At 32.8% G+C, this 26,875-nt stretch overlaps 1 protein-coding gene across 1 annotated transcript in view; it reads left to right on the top strand.

The window, feature by feature from the left end:
• Ptprq (protein tyrosine phosphatase receptor type Q) overlaps positions 1–26,875 on the top strand; it is a 206,246-nt gene that overhangs the window by 143,530 nt on the left and 35,841 nt on the right. The window contains exons 29-35 of the mRNA XM_048808230.1: positions 2,692–2,936; positions 5,437–5,503; positions 9,317–9,475; positions 10,105–10,327; positions 12,379–12,452; positions 22,763–22,862; positions 24,460–24,588. Coding sequence (XP_048664187.1) covers positions 2,692–2,936; positions 5,437–5,503; positions 9,317–9,475; positions 10,105–10,327; positions 12,379–12,452; positions 22,763–22,862; positions 24,460–24,588 — 997 coding nt within the window. The remainder of the gene's footprint in view (positions 1–2,691; positions 2,937–5,436; positions 5,504–9,316; positions 9,476–10,104; positions 10,328–12,378; positions 12,453–22,762; positions 22,863–24,459; positions 24,589–26,875) is intronic.

Genomic DNA, 26,875 nt, shown 5'->3' with positions numbered 1-26,875 from the left:
AAAGGCAGGGATAAGGTTTCAAGGGCAGAATCTTGCTTCCTGATGTCTACTATTCAGCAGGTTGATTGGCATCTTCTCAGGTCACACCCATCTCAGATACTGTGTGGGACCTTTGGCAGAGCTTGAGGGGGAAGTTCACCTGCATCAAGCAGTTACTCCCTGTGGGGGTGCCTCAGGACATTCCCAATGCCAGACTTATCCCCTTACTAGGTTACTATAAGCAACATAGTCCACACACAACACACGGATGACTTGTGACACAGGATGGTGAAATTCAATGTGGTATATTCATATACGTACCTAGGAAAAATAGGTCAGATTCATTCCACTGTCTTTCCTTATCCCATCCCTTCTCCCTCTCCTTTATCCCCCGTTGTCTACTCCACTGATCTTTCTTGTATTTTTTTTATCCCCACCTCTCATTTCTGTATTAGCATCCATATATAAGAAAAAACAAATAGAAATTTAGATTTAAAGCTAAGAATATTTAGGGATTTGGAAGTTATTTCCAGCATTGAGAGAATCTCTTTTCTTATCCAGCTTTAAACTTGATCCTAAATTCAGAGAAATACTTCTTATAAACTAAAAATACTTGTCTGAGATATAAAACATATTAAAGCAAATTTAAAACTATTTCTCTTGAATAAACCTTTTATTTTAGATATGCATTTGTTCCACTTAAAGTATTCAGTAAAATCACATGTTTATTTGCTTCTCTTTTTTTCATACTCTTACTTATTTACTTTTGTTTTTGCTTGATAAAGGACACTATCTATTAAAGATATTTGTAAGAAAATAATGTTTGATGTGGCTGGGGATATAGCTCACGTGGTAGAGTATTTGCCTCCCATAAACAAGGCCCTGGTTTCAATCCCCAGCACCACACACACACACACACACACACACACACATACACACACAAATATAATAATAATACTAATGTTTGAGCCTCAAACTCTTGAAAACCAAATACTAACTTTTTTTCATGTAAATTCTTGAGTTAATATGGAAGAATATATCCATTTGGAGATGATCAAAATAAATATACTCATTCAATTTGTTAATCATTTTTATAAAGAGCACTATGTAGTGCATCAAGTGTAGTTTTTATATTTATAAAATAATTTTTTCTTCATGCATATCATTTTCATAATTTATTTTGTGTATTTAGTTTTTTTTTTAAATGTGGTACTTAAGATCGAACCCAGTGACTCATGTGTGCTAGGCAAGCACTCCACCACTGAGCCACAACCCCAACACCTGATAAGCTACTTTTTATTTATCTAAAATAACCTGAACTATTTAAGATATATAAAGAATTCTCAAAATTCAGCACTTGAAAAATTCACTTAGAAAATAAGCAAAAGACATGAACAAATATTTTACCACCCTGTAGATATGGTGGACAAATAAACATATAAAATATATTTTCAATGCTATTAACCATTAGATAAATCCAAATTAAAGCCATGATGAGATATAAAAGGTCTCATAATTTTATTAAAAACATAACAATAATATTTAAAATAGTGATAATATTAAGTTCTGGCAAAGATGCAGAGACTGAACATCTGATACATTGCTAGTGGAAATGTGAAATGATATAGCTACATGGGAAAGTAGTTTTCCAGTATCTTATATAGAACTACAAATGCATTTCCTATGTGACCCTGAAACCACACTCTTGAACATTGACCACAGAGAGTCAATAACTTATGTTCACTCAAACATCTATACATGAATGTTAATACCTTTTTTTAGTAATAAAAAAATTAGAAACAACCCAAATGTCCTTCCATGACTAAACAATCTCTGGTACATCCATGAAATGGAACACTACTCAAAAATATAAGAGTATGACCTGTTGACACATTTAGCAAACCCATGGGCCTCAAGATCATTATGTCATTGTTGTCTCAAAATGACAAAGCAATAGAGATGGAGAAAGATTGTGTTTTGGAGAGGAATGTAGTGTAAGTACAAGGGGATAATAGGAGCAGGTTTCTTAAAGGTGATAGGATAGTTTCATATCTTGTTTGAGATGGCAATTAAAGAATCCATACATTGGATAAATTTGTATAGAATTATACACACATGCACAAAAGCATGAAACAATGGTGAAACCAGAATAAGATCTGTCATCTAGGACTGGGGGTGTAGCTCAGAGGTATAGCACTTGCATATCATGTGTGAGGCCCTGAATTCAATCCTCAGCACTGAAGAAAAAAAAAAAAAGAAAAAATGTGATCTGTAATCCAGTGAACAACATTATATCAACATCGGTTTCCTGTTTGATGTTAAACTGCAGTCACAGAAGATGTTACCACTAGGGAAAGCTAGGGGAAGGTTACATGGGACTATATATTATTATTAAAATAAAAAAAATAATATTGATCTCTAGCACTGCCATAAATAAATAGTTTTAAAGTCATAGAAACACATTCTGCATAAAAATAAAAATAAATGCATTTGAAAGGCAAAATAAATAAGCAAACAACTTGGATCATCATTATAGTTTCTATGAACTGCAACTGTCAATGATTTGATGATACATTTTGCTGCTTTCTATAAATTATGGTTTAAATAATTCATATAATACTCTTTAAAAACAGAAATTTGAAGCAATAAATTTCATAAGGATATCAAAAAGAACAAATTAAAATTTTTTAAATTGTATATTTTTCATTTTAGCACCCAAGGATCCACCCAACAACATGACATTTCAGAAGATACCAGATGAAGTTACAAAATTTCAGTTAACATTCCTTCCTCCTTCTCAACCTAATGGAAATATCCAAGTATACCAAGCTTTGGTTTACCAAGAAGACGATCCCACAGCTGTTCAGATTCATAACCTCAGTATCATCCAGAAAACAGACACATCTGTCATTGCAATGTTAGAAGGACTAAAAGGTGGACATACATACAATATCAGTGTAAGCATCTATAACTTTTAGTTGTTTACCTAAATGCAAAGTCAGCATTCAAAAATACTGTTTGTGTATGTTTTGCATTTCCCACATCTTTTTGTGAGTAAAGTAGATGTAGAGGAATAACATTGCTTATTTTCTATTATAACACAGCTCGTGCTTCTTCTTCTTATTATTTTTTGAACCCAGGGCCTTGTGCATGCGAGGCAAGCACTCTACCAACTGAGCTATATCCCAGCCCCCAGCATGTGCTATTAAAATATGTAGATAAATGAGAAGTTTGCACAATATTAGTAAACATTTAGAAATAAAGGAGAAAGAAAATACATATTGAAGGTAGAAAAGTAGTAAAATATAAATAAAAAATTCTGCCCCCAAAGAAAACCATTTATGTGTGATTATAAATGAAAATGTAAAAGCAAATTTCAAAGGCAGAGAACAGAAATAACTGTTTATGTGTAGCATAAATGTATATGTGAGTTCATATACATGTACACAGGCATGTACACACACAATTTGTTTCATCCTTTCTCTTTTTGTATCATGCCTCAGAATTTCAAATAGAGTTATTTGGTTCAGCAAAAAATCATCTTTTAAAAACATAGAATTCACAGTAAACCTATAAATACCATAGAAACTAATCCTCCTATCAGTTCTTTGTAAATTTGTTTATGAGAACATTTTAATAATTTGTCTGTATATAAAATGAATATACATCCTAATATTTATTCATTCTCTTGCCTTAATTTTATATCTTCATATAATCCGTCTTGTTAAATTATTGTTGCACATGCCATGAAGTGGACCATAATGTAAAAGATCCACTAGGGGAAGGATGGTGATTAAGAGAACAAACTGACCTGGATTCAAAGCTGTATTCTGTATCTTGGCAACTTTATGACATCTATGTCTCAGTTTCCCTATGTAAAAGCTGGGTAATAGGAATAATGAACAACTTCCTAGGATTTTTGTGCAGATTAAATATTTATATTTGTTGTTGGTAATTATTGTTATAACTGTTTTGGCTATTGGGAATAAGAAAGAAAACAGAAATTAAAACAAAGTATAATCAATTTATGATTAAAGAATATATTTAAAATCCTGTAACTGTTTGCAAACACTGTTTTTGCATTATTTGCAAAGTACAATATAAAGCATTTTTAACACCTTGCCTTTTGTTAGAAATGTGTAAAGATGGTACCTGTACTGACCTACTGAAGCAAAATCTAAATATTTGCATTTAGCAAGGTTTACAGATGATTTCTTTGCACACTGCTATTTGAGAAGCACTGTCCAACTCTTTCACTTATTATCTCACTTATATATTATTTCGTACTATAAAGAAATAAAAACAGGACTGGGGCTGTTTTTATTTCTTTAAACAAAAGAAGTAAGTGGCTCAGCAGTAGCGCACTTACCTGGCATGTGTGAGGCACTGGGTTCGATTCTCAGCACCACATATAAATAAATAAAATAAAGGTCTATCAACAACCAAAAAGAAAGAAAGAAAGAAAAAGAAGTAAAAACAATGAACCATGCCATCACTTTTAATTTTAAATACTTCCTTTTTTAAATTTACAGACACCAGCAAATATTTCTTTATTCATTTTAAGTCCATATCTCATGGACTTGGTTTATTTACAACACTATCATATCATATAAATATATATATATATAATCCAATGAAAATATTTTCAAAATATTGATAGAATGAAAAGATGGGCCACTAATGTATAAAATTTATTAATTCCAATAGATACATTATATACTGAATTATGTTTACCAAGAACAATGAAGTTGGCCAAGAACAGTTTTTTTTTTTAATTTTATAGCAAGATTAAAGTGAATGGAGGAAGATTCCAGTTCCACAGCTCCCTAAGCACAGAGTTAATTGAAAGCCTTCACATTTGTGTAAATCACTCTCTGAATATACAAACAGAAATGCTTTATGTGTATATGCTGCATTACACAGGTTATAGCATCAGATACTTCAGGGCAGGGGTGAAGAAGGGCATAAAGGCCAACTTTCAGAGGGATGATTTAATACAGGAAAACGGGAGGTTGAAGGAATAGGATTTCATCTCAGAAGCAAAAAAAGGGGATCTTGAATGTGGACTTAAAGGAGGCCAGAGTTACCTAGCTACTGAGAGCAGGAGCAGATGTTAAAGTAGATGGAGAGAGTGTAGATGGAGTGGCTTTTCCGCTGCTCCTCCTCCGAGTTCAAATGGAAGCCACAGTCCTTCCTGGTCTCTGTGAATGAGCTGTTAAGATCTCTGCCTTTGTTCTCAGGGCTTAGTACCAGCATATCAGTTTTTAAGAAATACTTTCTTATTCCAGTTCTTCTTATATATATTATATTCATTTGAGTGGCTACAAGAAATATAATAGGCTACATGCAATTGTTTTTAAAAGAGGAATCATTTTAAAATTATATATCACCTTGTTCTGTTATACATACACATAAGAAAGAACTTGATAATAGTAACAAAATGTTTCTTTGTTTTAGGTTTATGCAATCAATAGTGCTGGTGCAGGGCCTAAAGTTCAGATGAGGATAACCATGGATATCAAAGGTACTACGTGAGCTGCCTTCATATAAAATGCTGTTTTCTTTATCAAAGAGTGATTATAAATTGAATTCCACGTAAGAATTAAAGATAAGCCAAGCATTTAAAGGATACATATGTATATAACAAGCATGTATTAAGTAATGACATTTATTATTAATATAATATTAATATTAAGTAATGATATTTACAAATAACTATTACTTAACACATGCTTATTAGAATTAATAATTAATAATAATTAATTATTATATATATAAATTAATAATTATATTAATTTATTTTTAATAATTATTATATTTAATGATATAATATTATATTTATATTATATATTTATTATATATTATATTATATATTATATATTTAATGATATATTTAATTATATTTAATATTTAATGATATATTTAATTATATTTAATAATTATATTAATTTATTATTAATTATAATAATTATATTAATTATATAATAATAATTATATTAATTAATATAATAATTAATTATTAGAAGGTAGAATTTAATTGTCTGAATAGTAGAATTTAATTAATAGAATTTAATTGTCTGATATTAATTACTATGTTAAAAAGAATGCCCTCCTTTTATCTTCTACTTCTTTTGCTATAAATTTAAAATTTTCAAAAACAAATTTTATAGCCTGAATTTTCTTTTTATCAAGAATTTAACTTGTTCAAATTGTCTCTGTCTAGACTTTGACTAGTTCTATTTAGTCTTGACTGATTTATCATATTTTTTTCAGTTCATCAGATGTTTTTATTGTGTACCAATCAACTTAATGATGTTGGCTACAAAGTATATAAATTGATCCATTTATCCTGGTGACTATTTTTTATAGAAGATATAACTAAAGTTTTTCCTCCCCAAAATGACCCACAAAACCCAAGAAAGGTTGCTTAGAGGAATTAAGGGCCATTCAGTCAGTCAGACTGAAATCAAGCAATTGATTATGCCATCTCTCTAAAAATTTGCAACAAAAAATACAGAGAAATTAAAAACAACAAGGAAGGAATTCAAGTGTTTGGACCCTAAAGAGAATTCCAACCAAGACTTTTCTTTCTAAAGCAAAAAGTAACTTTTCTCAGTCTTTGAGAAAAGTAGAGAACAGTGATTAAAAGCGCCAGCATTTGCCTGGGTTTGGGGTTAGCCTCCTGAGAATGAATACTGAATTGGCCACTTGGTATCTATTTGACTTTGGGAAAGTTTTTTAATCTCTTTAAGCCTGTGAAATGGAGCTTTCCATTTCCTACCTCACAGATAGTTGTGAGGGTTAAGAGAGATTCTCTTTGAAAAAGCCTTAAGAGAATACCTGGAAACTTGTACTATTAAGAATAAGAAATATTCACTGTTAGAGGAATCCTTAAATTTTATCTTTTAATCAATGAATAATATATCTAAAAACCATTTATAAGTATTAATTGATTTTAATTGATAAATTCTGTACTTTGGAATATAGAAATACATTATGTCTTAAAAACCATTAGTTGTTTCACAAAATGACTTCACAGATAAGAGAGTGAGTCATGCCATCTTAATTTCTGTCTATTATTTAGTGGCAGATAGATGTGCAAGCATACAGATAGCAGTAGACTCATTATTTTTAGGTTTTAACAAAACTTCCCATGTCAAGGTGATTCTGATTTTCACTCCTTACCTAAGGCAGAGAGACTTACTACTAGTCTAGAAAATTTATAATAGTATAGTGGGAGTGTTAGAGTCTTAAAGAAATAATTTTCTCTAGTAATATGCATGATTTTATTGGTAACATGGAATAATGAATTAGTAGTCTCGTTAAAGTAGTTGTAATGCCCCAAACTAGATTTCTCTAACTGCAATTTTGCTTGGGATCTCTCCAGCAGCCAGCTGAGGGTTTGAAATTCCCTGAAACCCCAGCTTCTTTACTAAATTCATCCTTCTTTTCCCCTATTTACAGTTGTCATACCCATGATCTGTGGTCTGAAATCTTTTGCTACATACTCCTGCTCTCTGATCCTTTATTCTTCACACATATTTCCCCCAATACACCTCTTACACATCCAATCTCATTTTAACTTTTATATGTCAGAATACCATACTATTGCATCAGGTGAGGATTTTGCAGGCTGAAGCTATTACTCAGTGGTAGATTGCTTGCCTTGTGTGCATGAAGCCTGGGTTTGATCCCAGACACTACAAAACAAACAAGAAATATCATTTGAACTTGGCATTCAAAAGAGTGAACAAGAGAATCAAGTAAAAACAAGAGATTTGATTAAAATCTTGATACTTAATCTTTGTTAGGTCTGTGACATAAGCCTATAAAATAGAAACAGTGTTATTCATTTTATGCCATTCTTGAGAGGCTTTTTAAAAAGACTTAAAAAATATGAAAATTGAAGTTTGGTTAAGTAACTTAACTGATGCTCAAATAGCACATATGTGTATGGGCATACATGTGCACACATACATATACATGTCTGTGTGTGTGTATATATATGTATATATATATAGCTGTAAGATTAAATCAAACAAACAGAGCTCTTAGAAATATTGATTTGGGATATATTTGTATGAATTAATAGTAAAATGTGAATTTTTGTGGTACTTTTAAAAATTATTCTGGAGCTGGGTGCGGCGGTACACACTTCTAATTCTAGCGACTCATGAGGCTGAGGCAGGAGGATCACAAGTTCAAAGCCAGCCTCAGCAAAAGCAAGGCACTAAGCAACTCAGTGAGATCCTGTCTCTAAATAAAATACAAAATAGGGCTGGGGATGTGGCTCAGTGGTCAAGTGCACCTGAGTTCAATACCCAGTACCCCCTCAAAATTTTTTTTTCTGGAAAGATCTGTTAAAGTTATAAATCTATGTGTTATTTGCCAGAAATTCTACACTTGAGAACTTATTCTATGGAAATAAAAGCATAAATAAATAAAGCTAACTGCAAGGCTTAAATATTACCACAAGCATTCAAAACTGGAGGAAAAGTGAATTCCCATTACTAAATGGGTGGTTGAGTCAGTGTGATGCAGCTGTACCATGTACAGTAGTCATTAAGAAGAATAAGTTAGGGGCTGAGGTTGTGGCTCAGTGGCAGAGCACTTGCCTCGCACATGTAAGGCACTAGTTTCGATCCTCAGCACCACATGAAAATAAATAAACAAAATAAAGATTAAAAAAAAGAATGAGTTAACATAGTACCTGGGGATTCAGAAAGATACAAGTCATGGTGAAGTGGGTAAAGCAATATGTGGGGTAATCATACTGCATGATATAACCTTATTTGGAAAAGCAAACAGTGAGAAAAGGCCATACTGTGGACAGTTTATGTTTCTATATAATTATATAAATGTGAAGACAAATATAGAAGGCTGTCAGCCAGGTGTTTGCTATGGATTAACTGTAAGAGGGATGTTGCTGTGACTAGAAGAGAAATCAATGAACCAGCTGAAGGAAGTAAAAGAAAAGAAAAACTTACACTAAAATGTTATTTATATGTAAACATTTTTATGCATTTATGAAATTTACATATGGGTGAGAGCATAAATAAATTAAAATTTTTTAACATATGAAGAGGAGTCAGATGCCTGAAAAATCACACCTGGCCCCATTATTTCAGGCAAGTCTCAAATACATAATTATACCACCAAAAGATGATAATTGCTAAATATCTGCTGTTTCCAAACACAACTGTTTCATTTGTTATTCATATTTTCCATCACTTTATCTGTAAATTACCAGCATGAAATGAGAATTTAACTTTTTTCCCTGTTTAGAAACAAAAGAATCATTTATGGTGATGTTTATTTATTTATTTTTTATTTAAAGCTCCAGCAAGACCAAAAACCAAGCCAACCCCTATTTATGATGCCACAGGAAAACTGCTTGTGACTTCAACAACAATTACAATCAGAATGCCAATATGTTATTACAATGATGATCACGGACCAATCAAAAGTGTACAAGTGCTTGTGGCAGAAACAGGAGGTATCCTCAGATGTCAATATCTCTTGTCAAATTGTACAGTGTGCATTCCTGAATGCTAAAGAAATTTCAGTATCACACAACTCAAGTTGAATAAATTATTAATATTATCACTCATTATAGTACCCATTTATTTATGCATAATATATTTTACCAAAATGAGAACAGGAATTTTAAAATGTGTATTTTAGGTCTGGGGATGTAGCTCAGTTGGTAGAGTGCTTGCCTTGCATGCACAAGGACCTGGGTTCAATCCCCAACATCATACACACAAAAAAGAATGTGTATGATTTACTTAATCCACACACTGGTAGAATTGTTTTGATTTTGGCAAAGTGGAATCATGATAGCTTCTTCTGAAGTGTGTAGAAGAGGGTGATCCTTGACTGAAGGACATTCTTTCTATATGTGAGAAATCATTGTTCATAATGATGCTTTAGATTTGTGTGAGGGAGCAGGACAGGATTACCTGTCTATCAAGGCAGATCAGCTATGTCATCCCTAGTTGTTCACAGAGCAAATGATGTTGCATCTAGATTCCCCTAGTGTAATTATGAAAGCACTCTTTATAAATGTGAAAATGCATTCATATGTTACTTGTAATCATTATTCTCTTTTTTTCCTGAAAATAGCTCAGCATGATGGAAATGTAACAAAGTGGTATGATGCATATTTTAATAAAGCAAGGCCATATTTTACAAATGAAGGCTTCCCTAACCCTCCATGTATAGAAGGAAAGACAAAGTTCAGTGGCAATGAAGAAATCTATGTCATAGGTGCTGATAATGCATGTATGATTCCTGGCAATGAAGACAAAATTTGCAATGGACCTCTGAAACCAAAAAAGCAGTATTTGTAAGTACAGTTTCTGTCAAGTACATGTTGTCAGCAAGTCTGTAGGAATCTTTCATCCATCCATCTCCTCATCTTTCATCTTTCCAGTAAGCATTGGACATCCAGTGTGTGGAGTGGATCTGATCTTCTAGGCACTGGAAATTGAAAGATTAACAAGGCATTATCTTTTCATTCTGTAAATATATAGTATTATATGGGAGTCATGAAAATCTGAAAGAAATTAGGCTTTGATGTGATAAGTTACATAAAAGTAATATGAAAATGTGGTATTGGAGAGCATAAATAGGTAGAGGAATTTAATTTGTTTGGTGGAGGACAATGTGACTAATGTGTCTTTCATTCATCTTACTGTGCATGCTTATGTACAGGTTTTCAGAAACACTATCATACTCTCAACTAACAATGGTTTCCTTGTATGCCACTCCTAGCAATAACTCTGCTTTTATCATACCAAACATCTGAATGAGTGATAGAAATCTTTATTACTTTATTATTTTGGAATCTTGTAGCCATTAGTAACTTAATATATTAAAAATCAGTGCTGACATTTTGGCTTTATTAAGTTCTTTGTTAAATTTATTGATTGATTTATTCTATTGAATCGATTATTATAAGACTGTAATTTTTTATACTTATTTTTTAGTTGTAGTTGGACACAATACCTTTATTTTATTTATTTATTTTTATATGGTGCTGAGTACTGAACCCAGTGCCTTGCACATGCTAGGCAAGCAATCTACTGCTGAGATACAATCCCAGCCCCATAGGACTATAACTTTTAAAAGCAGCAACTTCACCTTATTTGATTTTCAAAATATAGTTTTTTTATGAATTATTTTTTAAAAACCAAGTTCTTTCAGTTTTTCCTACTAGTTAAAGCATAATTAAATTTTTTTCTTTCTTTTTTTTAAGTACTGGGGATTGAACCCAGAGTCTTATGCATGTACAGCAAATGTTCTACCTCTGAGCTACATCCTCAGACCTATGTATTTTGAGACAATGTCTCAATAAGTTGCCAACGCTGGCCTACAACTTGTGATCCTCCTGCTTCAGGCTTCATAGTAGCTGGGATTACAGTTGTACCATCATACCTGGATAATAAATTCCTTATGAATGTCTTAGGCCAAGTTAACTTCAGAAAAGTGAGAGAAATTAAGCAACTAAAAAAGTAATGTTTTGACATTTAGTATGAAATTGTAATTACTTTTGTTTAAATTCTAGGTTTTTGCTTGAATTTTACCCATCAAGCATGTGATAGCCTTAAAAATAATGTACCACAAAATTTCATATTTATTCTTATTTATTATTTTGTATATTTGTTTCCCAAACACACTCTTCATATAACAAATAAAATCATAAGAATTTGATAATGGTAGGGAGTAAATCATTATTTCAATTTGTTGGTTTTATATTTTAAATACCATGTGTCTTGCGTTTTTAAATGAGGCAAATTTCAATTGTCTGTGACATCATAAAATCACCCTGTAATTTTTAGGCTTCCTTTTCTTCTGTACCTTTTTCTATTTTAAATATTGTAAAAGCAAAACAAAAAAAAAGTGGGCAAATACAACTGTGCACACACAGAAATAAGAAGCACTTTTCTTATTTACATGTGAAAAAGCCATGTTTTGTATTATCATTATAATTAACATTATCCTATAACCAGATTCAATAGTACTTTCAAAGATGGTTGAGGTATGTAAGTTATTATGTCTTATATTTATTAAGTATCCTAGTGGAACACATTTTCATATATATTAAATCATTCCATCCAAATGAATCTATGAGGAAGGTGATTTGCTTAAACTTCTGACTTTCCATGAGTTTGACCAAATTTTTAGTCACAAACTCAACAGGCCCAAGTGCAGGATAATTATTCATCTCATATAGATTCAGTATAATTTGTCCTGAAGGTAATTAAATTCTAAGATTACATGTTGCAAATTCATTTTCTCTTGAATAAAATATTCAGTTTTCATAATTGTTTGCTAAATTATTCATTCATGTGATGTGCAAATTGTTTGTTTTTAATCTTATTTTTTACTTCATAGATTTAAATTTAGAGCCACAAATGTCATGGGACAATTTACTGACTCTGATTACTCTGACCCTATTAAGACTTTAGGTAAGACAAATTTTGTAATTTAATTTATAATCTCAGCATGTTTATTATAGTTGAAACATTTGTTAAATATTTAGTAAATTTATTAATTTGTGGCTGGATATTCATGTGCAAACTTATTTCAAGATTAGTTGTATGGAAAAATAGTGTTTCTAATGTTCTTTGAAAAGATAGATATTCTGTCCATTTAGATCCGGGTTTAGATTTTGTAGGGTATTGGTTCTATGCTGACATCTGCTAACATTACCTAAATAAATAGTTATTTGGTTTCTTAAATATACAATCTGATGTGTCAAATATTGTTGTCTAATAAAAGAGTAATAAGCTTATAGAAATTTTGCTTGAGTAATTCCAAACCACTTGAAGATTATAAGTCCCTTAATATAGTTATTTTCTTTTATTCAACTCTTTCATGAGTTTCTTCAATTACACTCATCTAAATAAGACCTAAATCAGATACTCACACACTTTAGTCAAGTGCACATGTATATCATCATCCTCATTGTCATCAAAGTTACCATCCCATAATCATTTCTAACATTAAGTATTCTGTACCAGACACACTTCTAGATTCTTCTCTCGTATTAACTGATGAACCCTTCCCTACAAGTTGGTTCGGTGTTTCTCAGCCAGCATGATTTATGCCATAGGGGATATTTGACAGTGTCTGGAACCATCTGTGTTTGCCAAAACAGTGCTGTTGTCAATGGTGATGGCATCTAGTGGGCAGAGTGCTGCTGAATTTCTACAATGCACAGGACAGCCTATAACATCAATTGTGTTGGAAATGGAAAACGTAGGTATTAATGTTTGCTCCATTTTACAGATGAAGAAACCAACATTAGATTATTTTTATAATTAATTGTCTGGACATGGATTCCAGCATGCCAACACAGGATTCCATACCACAATTCTTCAGATAAAAGATTTGAGGACTGGATTCAAATGTTTGGCTCTGTCACTTAAAACAGATAATTTAATTTTTATAATCTCAGTTTCCATTTGAAAAATGGTAATGGGAGTATCTTCTTTGAAGGGTTATTGAAAGTTTAAAATGAAATAATATATGTAAAGATGTTAATATTTTATATTTAGTGAATTTTTAAATGCTTCATAGCTTCTTTTGGATAGTATATAATTAAAGATTATGTAAATATCTTTATTTAGGAGAAATTATTTCCCTAGGACTTCACTGAGAGGTCAGAGGGATTCCTATTTCTTTTGCACACTCCCTCAAACCTCCCAAGTTAGCCATCTATAATACCTTAAGGGACTCAAGAATAGTGTGTCTCTGGGCTATCTGAAAATGTGTGGACTTTGTGATGCTCAGATCCTAGTGAGCTGTTGCTTGATAGATTATGAGCTAGGGGTAGATTTCAGTGAGAGTCATAACTGCAGAAAGATAGATTGTTCTACCATTTTTAGGCAGAAATTCTCATCAGAGTGTGGAAATAGTAATTGTATAAAGAGCCACCTTCTGCAGGCCCTATATAGAGAAACTTCATCTTGAAGAAATAAAATATTGGGGGCACATGGATTGCTAACAAGTGTTTACAGAGGAATAAAACAAATATCTTTGGCTAAGCTGTTTAATTCTATAAAACCACTGGCCTGATTAATTTCACCCAATATTTTAATCTTTTTCAAGATAGCCAACTTGATTTGTGATTTTGAAATTGTATCAAGCAGTTCTTAATTTGGTAGGTGAATCTATTACACCCTAATACCACCTTGGCAAAGTGAATGTCTTGTGGTCATCTGTATAATTTGCTATAGCTTACAGCATTCAGAAGCCATCACTGCAGCTAAATAGTGATCCTGGTGCATTTACTGGTAAATGATAAAAGACAATATGGATAACTCATTTGTCTTGGATGATATTTTATAGGAGCAAGGCTGAACAGAACTAGGCTTGCTGTGCTGGGTATTATGTGATTTGTCTCTCATCAGCTTTCTGACTTCATACAGATGATAGATAGGAGGACATGTTCATTCACTTATTGGAGGCATCCAGAGTAATAGAAATAAGAAAGAATGGGGAGAGCCAGGCATTAGGAACCCTGATGTTCAGGGACATGATTCCTTAGACTCTGTCAATTGGCTTCCCTTTGGCCAAGGATGGGCTTCATCCAGCACTCTAGTATCCTGCTGCTTCTCAGCGATGGCCTTGTATTTCTGCCCTCCATTCACAGTCAAAGTATTGGAATACAACAACCAATTATGGAAAGTAACAAAATTACACAGTTTGTTATCTGGTTCCTTCACTGGAATCATAACCACCACCACCCCAGGGGCCCAGATACAAATGTTTGTGTGCTCTGGTAACAGCAGGAATCCAGAGCATGTGAGATATGTGACGTGAAGGACAAAGCATAGGATCCTGAGAAGGGTAGGGATGGAGGGACTGTTGAATTATAGACTGAACACAGTAGATATAAAGTCTTTGGGCTGGTAAGACTTACTGACAAGAAAAGGTCCCATGTATCTATTATCAAAGTTGTCATACTTTAGTATATTACTTGTTAACAGTGACATAAGGATGGCCTTTTAGACTCCCCTTTAGAGTGGTCTTCCAAGGAGTCTCTCCTGATAAATAGTGGCTTTGTAATTGGTTTTTGTTGTGTAATATATATTTAGCTAGTAAAACAGTGACAGATGGGAAAGGAGGACTTTAATAGAAGGCCATAGAGTCAAAACAGTTCTTGAAAAAAAAAAAAAAAAACCATTGTCAAAAAAGAGTAGAAAGACTCGAACAGGAAATAAAAGTGACAATTTCTATAATGAGCAAAAGTCTATGGCAAGAACGATTTTATGACTATGAGGATGGGGACAAGCAAAGAGTGAAGTAATTGGTATAATACCCCTTGTGTCATCAGAAAATGACAAAGTACGGTTGCATCCTTTTTCTCCCATATATGTTGTGTGTTAGGATAGATGATATCATCCACAGCAGGCTAGTGGTGTCAGCATTCCTGGCAAGTAAAGACTTAAGTGTGCATGTAATCCTAGACTTCAGTGAAAGAAGTCCAGGGCCCATCTAGGTCATCCAACCACCCGTGGATAAGCATTCACTCATTGGTATTTTGCACACCACAGGCAATGAACTCGGGCTGAGTTGCTCGCATATCAATTAAAACTTTCAAGATATAAAAGCCTTCTGGCAAGGCTACATTTCTACAGTTCATTTTGGTGGTAGTTTTCCCTTTCAGAAATGTTATATGGAATTAAAAATAGAGGCAGAAAAATCACTATAGACTGACTAACTAAAAAACGTTTAAGTTTAGTAAAAGGAACTAAAGTACAAAGTGAAATGGGGCCACAGTGAAGAAGCATCTGCATTTAGGGAAATTTTTATGTACCATAGGCATAAACAAGGGAAATGACATAGACATTACTTTAATCCTTAAAAAACATACTTGTAATGTACATATTTTGTTTTCATTCAAGACTGAGCATTAGCATTTTTTTATTAACATAATTCACAAGATATTCAAACTCTTTTTTTTTTTTAATCCTTCTTGGGCACACCAGTTTATGGAAACAGCTTGTAAGCAATGTTTTGATTACAAGGTTTAATTATAGTGGATTCCTGTGATTTGAATACCAGTCACCCCTTTCTGCACCTTACAGGGCTCTCATTAAAGCTGCACTAGATGAAACCTTAAACCCCATGGCAAAGGCACTCCGTGATTGTTTTCTTTTGTCATAACACTTCTCATTTAATTACTGTGCTAACAATGAAAAGTCCCAATATACTCACTCAGATGTAGAACTAGGGAGTTATGTGTCATTTGCAGCAAAAGGATCACTTCTTCTAAGGCACCAGAGGAGCAAAGGAGAGTTTTATTTTGTTAACAAAGCAGTGATGTGGCGCTAGACCTCACAAACTCTGCAATCAGACAGGCATTATTAATCAGGCAATTTTAGTATGTATGCAGCATTTGTGACCTCAGGTTGGTTACATAGCAAATTAACTTCTGAAATCTTAATTCAGAAAGAGTACCGTAATATATATCTCATAAGCTAATTAGGAGATTAATTCAGATGAGGCAATGGATGTATCAATATGAAATGTTCATTAATAAAGATAGCTGACATCGTTTGTTCATGTTCCAAGCTTTTAAGGGATTTTACATGTAAACTTGTATATTCTTCACTCTAACTCTGTAACATGACCTCTTATTTATGATAGTTCCAATACATAGGCAAGAAATCTGAAGAATCACATCCTTAAGCAGTTTATCCAAGGAGTTTAGCCACAAATAAAAAAAGAAAGAAAGAAAGAAAGAGAGAGAGAGAATGAAAGAGAGAGAGAGAGAGAAAGAAAAGAAAAAAAAAGTGTTGTCAGGCCTGGCTTTCAGATCAAAACAACACAACTCCAGTGAGTCCTATGTTTACAACTACTGTACCATACTGGCTGAAAATCACTATGTGCCCAAGTAACTTGCATTTTCACTACTAGTGGTGATGTCTCTGCTCTCACAGGCTCCCTATCCTTGCTGTACCACTTTGTCTTCTCAATATTTTTAATTATTTTTAGTTGCTGTCTTTTTCACTTCCTTGTCTTGACTTTTTGAAGTTATCATTCACATTCACAAATGAGCAGGCTTTGTTTTTGTGCACGTAGGTAAGATAATGCCTTTTTACAATGAAGAGTGACTTTTTCCCACACCCTGGCAAAAAATGTTGATTATCCATTTTTAACATGTTGCCAATTTTAATGGATAGAAATGACATCCCTTGAAGCATTATAATTTGTATTTATTTTTTAAAACATTTATTGAGTATTATTGTGTGTATTGATGGGTTCAACATGATGCTGAGATAAATGTATACAGTGTAGATTGAGAATCTTTCTAACTAATATATCCATCACCTCAAATACTTATCATGTATTTCTCCTATCTAAATACATTTTTAAATAATGAAATCGAGTAATTCTTAGTAATTCTTTGTGCAGTGTGTGTATATCCCAAATGACTAGCACTGGATCAAAAGAACAGAGAAACTCCCTAGCTAGGTGTGGTGTCACACACCTGTAATTCTAGCAGCTTGGGAGGCTGAGGCAGGAGGATCAAAAGTTCAAAGCAGCCTCAGCAACCTAGTGAGGACCGAAAGCAACTTAATGAGACCCTGTGTGTAAAACAAAAATATTTTTTTAAAAGGAGGGCACTGGGATGCAGCTCAGTGGTTAAGCATTCCTAGATTCAATCCCCAATACCAAAGAGAAAGAAAAATTTCCTACCCTTTAATTCTGAGAACTTTTTAAAATAATAAAAAGGCACTTTATCTGTATCTGTATGAGGAGCCAGACATGGTATTATAAGTTTTATATGTCATTTAATTCCAGGGTCTTCTTATAGGTGTTTTAAAAAGCTTAAAACTTTGGATCCCTATATTGAATTTAAATAATAATTTGAGTTAAAAGATAATGCTTATGAAAAGTTAGTGCTTTGCAATTTGATGAATTAAATTACAACAGGATAATTAATTATGCAAGCAAAACAATTTAATTTGTTCTGTCACAGTGTTTTAAATCAAGTTAGGAAATGACTTGTGCATATTACAAAAAGAAGCAAGTAAAAAAATTCTATTTTCTCTGAAAGGATTTGGAGAAGTGACCTCATTCTGTACTGGTAATGCTCTGTGGGTTCATGCACAGCAGTGAATCAGAAAGTGAACTTGACAATCAGGGTACATTTTGTCCTGTCCTGGTGGCACTTTTGAAATGCATGTGCCCAGAAGATTACATATTGTTTATTAATATATTATATGTCATTTCCTCACTTGGCCAGTGCTTTGAAATGGAAATCTAATCTGAAGTTTTTTTTGTGTGTGGTCTATGAAAACATTTTTTTCCCACTGAGTTCTAAGGCCCAGTGATTCATTGGAACCTGATAAGATGATTCTTTATTCATCTTCATGCTTCCTTTCCCAAGCATATCCAATTAGAGATAGCATGTGAAATTCATAAAACAAACCATATTTTAATGTATGAAAACAGTGCAGCTAAAATATTTTTAAGATATGGGCTGTTAACAGCATCTTTTAAATGAAGCTGGAGATAGTAGGGGACCATGAAGCTCTGATAACTGTTAAAAATTCACTATTCATTTAAATGTACCATGCAGGATAGCCACAGGAACGCTTTCATATTGGTAGCAATTCATAAGCAACAATCTAGAGAAAAAGATAAAATATTAATCTGCATATTTTATACATAGTTAATGTGTTGTATCATTGAACTGAAACATTTTTTCCAGCAAAATTATAAATCATGTAACTTAAAATTGCTTATAATTAGTAGTTGTGCCTAAAATAACTGTTTAATAATTTTCATCTTATTTTGTTCAGTGCTAAATTGTCAACCTGAAAATTTTAATATCACTTCAAAATCATATATTTGTTCATTAGTAAATTTAACAAATGTTTTTTGAGCATTTGCCATCTTTCCATTACTAGTCTCAGAACTTGGGGGTAGTTTTAAATAGCACAATGACCTCTGTCCTCAGGGAGCTTACATTCTGGACAGTAAATAATAAGAATAAAAAATATGTAAATATTTTAAAACATAAGATATATGGAGAAAAGAAAAAGTAAAACAGAGTGGGGGTGTAGAAGAGGAGAGGCAGAAAGTACATGGAATGTGTATATATTTTAATTTTTTAAAATTTTATTTATTTATTTGCTCATTTATTTTAGTCATACATGACAGTAGAATGTAATTTGTTATACTATACATACATGGAGTGTAACCTATACTAATTAGGATCCTATTCTTGTAGTTGTACATAATGCTGAGTTAACCTGGTCATGTACAAATACAAGGCTATGAAAGTTATGTCCAATTAATTCTACTGTCCTTCCTATACCCCTCCCATTCCTTCCCTTCATTTCCCTTTGTTTAATCAGTGGACTTCTTTTCTTCTCCACCCTACACTTCCTTGTTGTGGGTTAGTATCCATATATAAGAGAGAACATTTGCCCTTTGGTTTTGGGGGGTGGGTTTATTTCACTTAGCATGATATTCTCCAGTTCCATCCATTTACTGGCAAATGCTACAATTTAATTCTTCTTTATGGCTCAGTAATAGTCCACTGGGTGTAAATACCACATTTTCTTTATCTATTCATTCATTGAAGGATACCTAGGTTGCTTCAATAGCTTGGGTATTGTAAATTGAGTTGCTATAAATATTGATGTGGCTGTGTCACTGTAGTATGCTGATTTTAAGTCCTTTGGGTATAGACCAAGGAGTGAGATAACTGGGTCAAATGGTGATTCCATTCCAGGTTTTCTAAGGAATCTCCATACTACTTTCCAGAGTAGAGCACCAATTTGCAATTCCACCAACAATGTATGAATGAACCTTTCTACCCACATCCTCACCAATATTTGTTGTTACTTATATTCTTAATAATTGCCATTCTGACTAGAGTAAGATGGAATCTCAGTGTGATTTTAATTAGTATTTCTCTAATTGCTAGAGATGTTGAACATTTTTTTATATATTTGTTGACCACTTGTATTTCTTCTGTTAAGTGCCTGTTCGAATCCTTTGCCCATTTACTGATTAGCTTATTATTATTATTTGGTGCTGAATTTTTTGAGTTCTTTGTATAACCTGGAGATTAATGCTCTATCCAGGGTACAGGTGGTATCCTAGATACGGTGGAGTCTGATCAGGCTGCCACCACAAAATACCATAGACCAGGTGTCTTCAAAACAGAAGTTTGTTTTCTTACCATGTAGAGTCTAAGATCAAGGTTCCAGCACATGTGGTATCTGGTGAGGTCCTTCTTCTGACTTACAGATGGATGCCTTCTTTCTGTGTCCTCACATGGCATTTACTTGGTACAAGTGTGGAAGTAGAAAGGGAGAGGAAGGGGGCAAAGAGGGAAGGAGAGTAGAAGAAGGAAGGAGAGAGAATAAGCACAATAGCGTAAACTCTCTTGCATCTGTACTTTCAAGAACACTCATTCTATCTGATCAGAGCCCCACCCTTATGATGTCATTTAAACTAATTTCTTCCTTTCTCCAAATCCAGCCACACTGGTGGCTAGCACTTTAACATATGAATTTGGGGGTGATTAGTGTTCAGTCCATAGCAAGTAGTCATTGAGAAAGTGTTTGAGCAAACCCTTGCAGAGAATGAAATGGTCACTCAGGCAGATTCTCAAGTATTTTACCTCTTCAGGCAGAGGAAGAAATTACCACAAAAACAATATACTATGAGTGATGTGGTCACTCTTCAGTAAAAAAGCTAGTCTGGCTCCAGAGCCTGAACAAGGTAAGTATGGAAGGGAAGTAAGAGAGTTAACTGGGGTCCAGAGAGTAAATCAGAGACCAGGTCACAGGGGCCATTGGAGGGACTTTAGCTTTCCTCTGTGAGCCATGAGGAGGATTTTCAGAGAGGGATGATGTTTTAAAAAGCTTATCCTGGTTTCTCTGTTAAAAATAGATGGCAAGACAAGGGTGGACAGGGAGTCTTGTTAGGTGTCCTTACAATAATTCATGCAAGACAAGGTGGTGGCCTGGATCAGGGTACAAGAAGCAGAGCTTGTTAAGAAGAGAGTGGAGCAAAACTATAAGTAGAAAGAAGAGCATCATGAACCCTCAAATACCTTCTAACTAAATTTCAAGATTATTACATTTTGACATTCTTTTCATTGATTTTTTACAATTCATTATTTATTTCTGAAATAATTTATGGTAGGTTATAGACAGCATGATATTCCAGTGCTAAAGCTTCAGCATGTTTCTTAATAAAAAATTATTATATTGCCATAGTTAAAGACAATCAACCATAAATCTTTAATATTTTAATACTATGTAATATGTATGTAGTAGCTTGTTATTACATGGATGGTAAAATTGATTTGTAGGAAGTAACAGTATGATTCCTCCTTATAAAGCTGTGTTTTCTTACTTACCATCAGCAAATAGTAGATGGGGTGATATTTTGACATCATACTAATGTTTAATTCCCTATCAACCTTTCTCTTAATATTTTAAAATGCATTTATGATTGTTACCTGAATCAGTTATTTCATTAGGAATATGAAATGGTCATTTTAAAAATTTTATCCCTCTGCATTTCTTTAATTTTATTCTTTCTACATTTATTAAGTAGAATTCTCTTCAAACAAAGAGCTTTATCTTCTTAACTAGGGCTATTTTCTTTAAAAAAATAATTCATAAAATACAGTTCATATGAACCATAAAATTACAAATTTTAATCAGAGTTGATTACAATTATTTATAGTAAGAAAATGGTGTTGCCATAATTAAATCTTACAAATCAGTATTTTTATTTATTTTTTCTCTTATTGATAATATGAATGTTTTAAAAATGATTTTTAAAATCATTTTTTAAAATATAAAATCATTCATTAAAATATATTCAACCTGTTTTAAAATTTTCAGTTTTTATTCTTTAACATATTAAATCATTATCTCTTTGGCCATTAGAAGCCCCTTCAAGATTTTTTTTTTTATACCTTTATTTGCTCATTTTTTATGTGGTGCTGAGGATCAAACCCAGTGCCTCACACATGCTAGGCAAGCACTCTACCATTGAGTCACAACCACAGCCCCTATCTTTTATTCACTTCATGCTATTAGCCTTTGTTAGCTTCCTGGTTTTATGGTACCATTATATATTTTGAATTTATTTTACTCCTATTCCTACTTTGGAATTACTGTCTCTTCAAGGCTCCTTGCTTTCATATAGTAAATACTGTGCATACTTTGAATACAGTGCAACAGAATTTCCTCATGAATTTTATATAATATATTTTACTATATATATATTTTTATTACTATATATTTAATATATATATATTTTATTACTCCTGTTGCTCAGGGTTAGGGTAAGAAATATACTCCTGAGCAACAGGAGTAATAAAATTTCTTCTGAGAGATGGAAGGATGCAGTTGAAAAGAAGAAAGTGTGGAGGCTCAGCTTCACACATAATAATTTTGATATTTTAGTTATACTTATAAATAAACTTTATAGTAAGCAATTGGTTATACAAGAATGGCATTTGATAGGTTAAAATCCTAGTCATCATTATACAGGTAAAAAGTAAAAACCATGAGGCTAGATGAGATTACAAAGGAGTGAGTTTAGAAAGAGGAAAGGACCAAGGATTGAGCCCCCAAATTAAATGATCTAGGAAAAGAGAATAAGCAGGTTTTTTTTTAATTGTATTCTTGAGCAATATAACAAGAAAATATCTTTCTTTGTGATTTGAAACCCAAAATAGTATTCTATGACAATGTTTACTGATAATGTTGCCCCTCTTTTCCAGGTGAAGGACTCTCAGAAAGAACTGTAGAGGTCATTCTTTCAGTAACATTGTGTATCCTTTCAATAATACTTCTTGGAACAGCCATATTTGCATTTGCAAGGTAAGATTTGTTTGTACTCATGTTCCCAGGATGCTTTATGGGCATTATATCAATCACAGTCCAATCAGGAGACAGAATCCTCAGTAGTTATATGAATGGGAAACATTTACTTTTTAGTTTTCTTAAATTGACAGAAAAAAAAACTTTTTATTCATTTATCATGTGTACTATGATGTTCTGAAGTACATATGCAGCATAGATTGACTAAGGAAGGAATTCCAGTCATCTGAATGGGAAAAATTTAATGTGAAGAATATTAAATAAAAGAAATGGTAAGCTACTAAAAGTGGGTAAAAGAGAATTCTAAGGAGCCTAGAAGTAGCAAATGCAAGAAAGCAACTACTCTTCTTAGTCTGAGGGACAGGACAGTAAAGGAACTAAGACTGAAAGAAGTCCCAAACTAATGTTGTCATGTGCAACCTATCAGTGGGCAAACAGGGCAGAGGACAGGGAGCTCTTTTGTAGAAGTTATCCATCATTATTGGAGGATAGGCAGACTAGAATTGCTTGTAGAAGCATCTAATTCTTTTTGGATGGGATATATGGGCTGGATCTTCTTGGAATCCTAAACCAAAGGGATGGAGAGAGTTTTCACTTCAGAGGCAGTGAGAACTCATCCAGGTGGGCTTGATTTCCAGAAGAAATAATAATAATGCAGGACTGAAATCCATAAGGGCAAGTGGTACTAGTGCCTGGAAGATAGGGACCATGTTTTATAATTTCTATTTCTTCATCAATATGTAATACATAATAAATAATGAATGTTAATTATGTGGCTGATAAAATAGCTACATATTACCTCATAATATCAATATTATTTATAGGCTGTCAGATTCATATGACTTCATTTTGAACCTGAGTTTTCTGATTATAATAAAGATAATATTCTTCATAATATTTTCATAAAAATTCAATGAGGCAATTAAAAATCATTTATATGTATTTGCATGCATGTAAAAATGTTTCATTATATAAAAACAATGGATTTTTTTAGCACTGACATTAATAGTACTGAGCTATTTCCACTTTAACATATTTTCTTTTCATGGCAAATCAGTGAGACAGCTAGAGTGAGAAGAAACTGGTCATAGCCTCAGTCTCCCTGACTCATCTATTTCAAATATGCCAGTTGTTCAGGCCTTGATCAACCAAGTCTTATTAAATTGTGGATGTAAACCAAACAATTTGTTTCAAAATTTTTATCTTTTAAAAGTCTTTAATAGAAAATGTTCTGTGGAATTAAAACAGGCAAAACAAAATTGAATAGTTCTAAAATTGCCACATATTCTGAGAAGTGATTCTAACAAAGAAATGATCTGATTAAATGTCTTCACTTATAAAGAAAATTAATAGAAAAAAAACAGTAGGGAAAGAGGACTGGGAATGATAGAAGAACAGAGAGAAAGGGGAGGTACTGGGGAATGAAATCGACCAAATTATTATCATGTACATCTATGAATATGTAATACTATAACAATGAATCCCATTATTATGTATAATTATAATGCACCAATAAAATATTTTGAAAGGAAAACTAAACCTAATTCTTATGCTTTTAAAGATATTCCTTTCTTGGACTTTATTGTACTTGTTTTAGAATTCGACAGAAGCAGAAAGAAGGTGGCACATACTCTCCTCGGGATGCAGAAATTATTGACACTAAATTCAAACTGGATCAGCTCATCACAGTGACAGACCTGGAGCTGAAGGACGAGAGATTAACGCGGTGAGCACACTCCACTGGGCGAACAGTGGTCCAGAGGGCCTGGAGCCATGACCCCACCCTGACCTATGCTTGTTGGAAGTGTTTGTGGGGCTCCAGTTTACACAGGTCACAGAGATCTTCTTTCAAAGGGTGACCTCTGTCTTCCACACACTTCTCACTGGTGTTCAGAGAATCACTTAATCTTCCTAATATTTTGAGTTCAATATGAACCTCGGACTCTAATGTTCAACAAGATTTTCTTCCTGAGGCAAATATTTTTATACATTATGTTTTACATTTTGTTTAAAAATTCATTTCATGTGATAGATTTCTTATACATCAGATTTGTTTCAAAATGTCCACTTTTTAAATAACAAGTTTAATTACATTTATAATAACTTGATATTGTTTATGTCAGTTTTGAGAGCATCTCTTAAACCTCCCTATTTTAGTATAAAATTAAATTTATAAACTGTATATAACATTTTAGTATTTATAATTGATTAGTATTTAAAAACTGAATGCAAAGCAACAATTTACCTTCAGAAGGAGAAGTATAAATGTGTGTACTACATATGGTCACTGGTATGTATGGGAAATACTAAAGTGCTTGATTTTTAAAAATCCTAAATCTTTTTAAAAGAATTGTAAATTATTTGAAATATTGGCACATTTTAAAACTTGTGTATAAGTTATTCATTAAGTTATTAGTAAAAGCTATCATCAGGCTGTCTTAACAAGTTGTCTTAAGAAGTTAATAATTTTTCTTATAAGATCCAACAGAATGTGATGCTTATAAATTCAAGAGTATTACACAGTACTACACAGTTCTCTTGACACTTTAAGAAAGAGTAATTTTTAAAAATTAGTTAATTTTTAAAATATAACATTAAAGGTCTTGAGTATCAGAAAAGAATCATTTGTTGTTGTCATTTTCAAAGTTGGTCTTTACCTAATAGATTGACTCTGCAAGTGTATTTCCAGCATGTCTAAAAATATCTAATATGTGCCTTAGAAGGAGGTGTCATCTGGATAAGCAGGGTCTTTCCAAATGTTATAAAATTAAGATTATTTAGCATATCACTAAACCACAATAAAACTTGCTTTGTAGGATATAAAAATTTACTTTTTAAACATTTGAATGCTGATCTTTGTTTATACTCTAATAGAGTCTGTTCCCATTTATAAATGGATAGTGTACCAAAGACGTACATGTAAAATGATTGTATATTATATAAGTTATAATTTTTTACATTAGGAAGTTATATATAAGAGATTAAGAAATTCCCACCATGACCTACCAAAGCTAACCATATCATAGAACAGTAGAGTATTGCTAGATAATACTCTAGGATACTAGGTATGTTCTGGACTCGAAGGGGTCATGCTACATAGTAAAAGAAAATTTCTTCTCTTTTCCTCAAGGGCCAACTGAATTTTAGTATGTCCTCCCGCCTCCAGTTCTTCACTCCTTTTTCAGTTCTTTGTGACCCCTCTACAGACTGGGAGCCCAAGGGCCTTTCCTGAACACCTGAAAATGTACAAGGGATAACTTCGGATCTCTTGGTGCAATTAATTTGAATGATTTTAAACAATTTTAGTTGAATCTGTTCATACTAAACTGTAAATGTCAAGGAGACTATAAAACTTGCTGAACATTTTTATTTTCTTTAAAGGAATCTTTATTAAGCCCCCACAATCCCTTGTATGCAGATCTTTAGAAATATAAAACACACACACACACACACACACAGAGTGGAGAAAGCATTCTCTATCAAGGAGGTCACTGTTCTGGGCAGTGGACCTTCTGTAGTGAGGCTGGTTTCCCTAAGCTCAGTGTGTGTTCACAACTTACCCCATCCTCCACTTCTGAACACTGAATGCAGCCATTATTTTTTTAAAATTGTAAGGTTTGTAAAACTTATTTTGTTTGTTTTGACTTTTTACAATGACTATCATCTTGCAGCTATAGAAAAATTTCAAATCATGGACATGTGGGGCAATGACTTTATAGCTTGCTGATTATTGGGTATTTATAATCCAGGGGCTGCCCTATTTGACCTTGACTCCGTATTATTTATTTTCTAGTTCTGTGTCTATTTATTTATATAGTACATGATTTGTAAAAGGCTATAGAAGTAAAATAATACTTTGAATATTTTTGCCCCATAGAAAATTATTATGTATTAACTCTAGTAATAGCAAAATTGAAAATATTCATTTCCATGATTTTCACTTTTTCATTTGTGTGTTATGATTCTGGAATTCATGACTTCAAAACACTTGTTTGTAATAGCAATAATACATA

The sequence above is a fragment of the Marmota marmota genome, unplaced genomic scaffold, assembly GCF_001458135.2.
Source record: "Marmota marmota marmota unplaced genomic scaffold, marMar, whole genome shotgun sequence".
Taxonomy (NCBI): Eukaryota; Metazoa; Chordata; class Mammalia; order Rodentia; family Sciuridae; genus Marmota; species Marmota marmota.
Note: the sequence above shows the minus strand (reverse complement) of the source record. Positions and strands in the feature narration are given on the sequence as shown.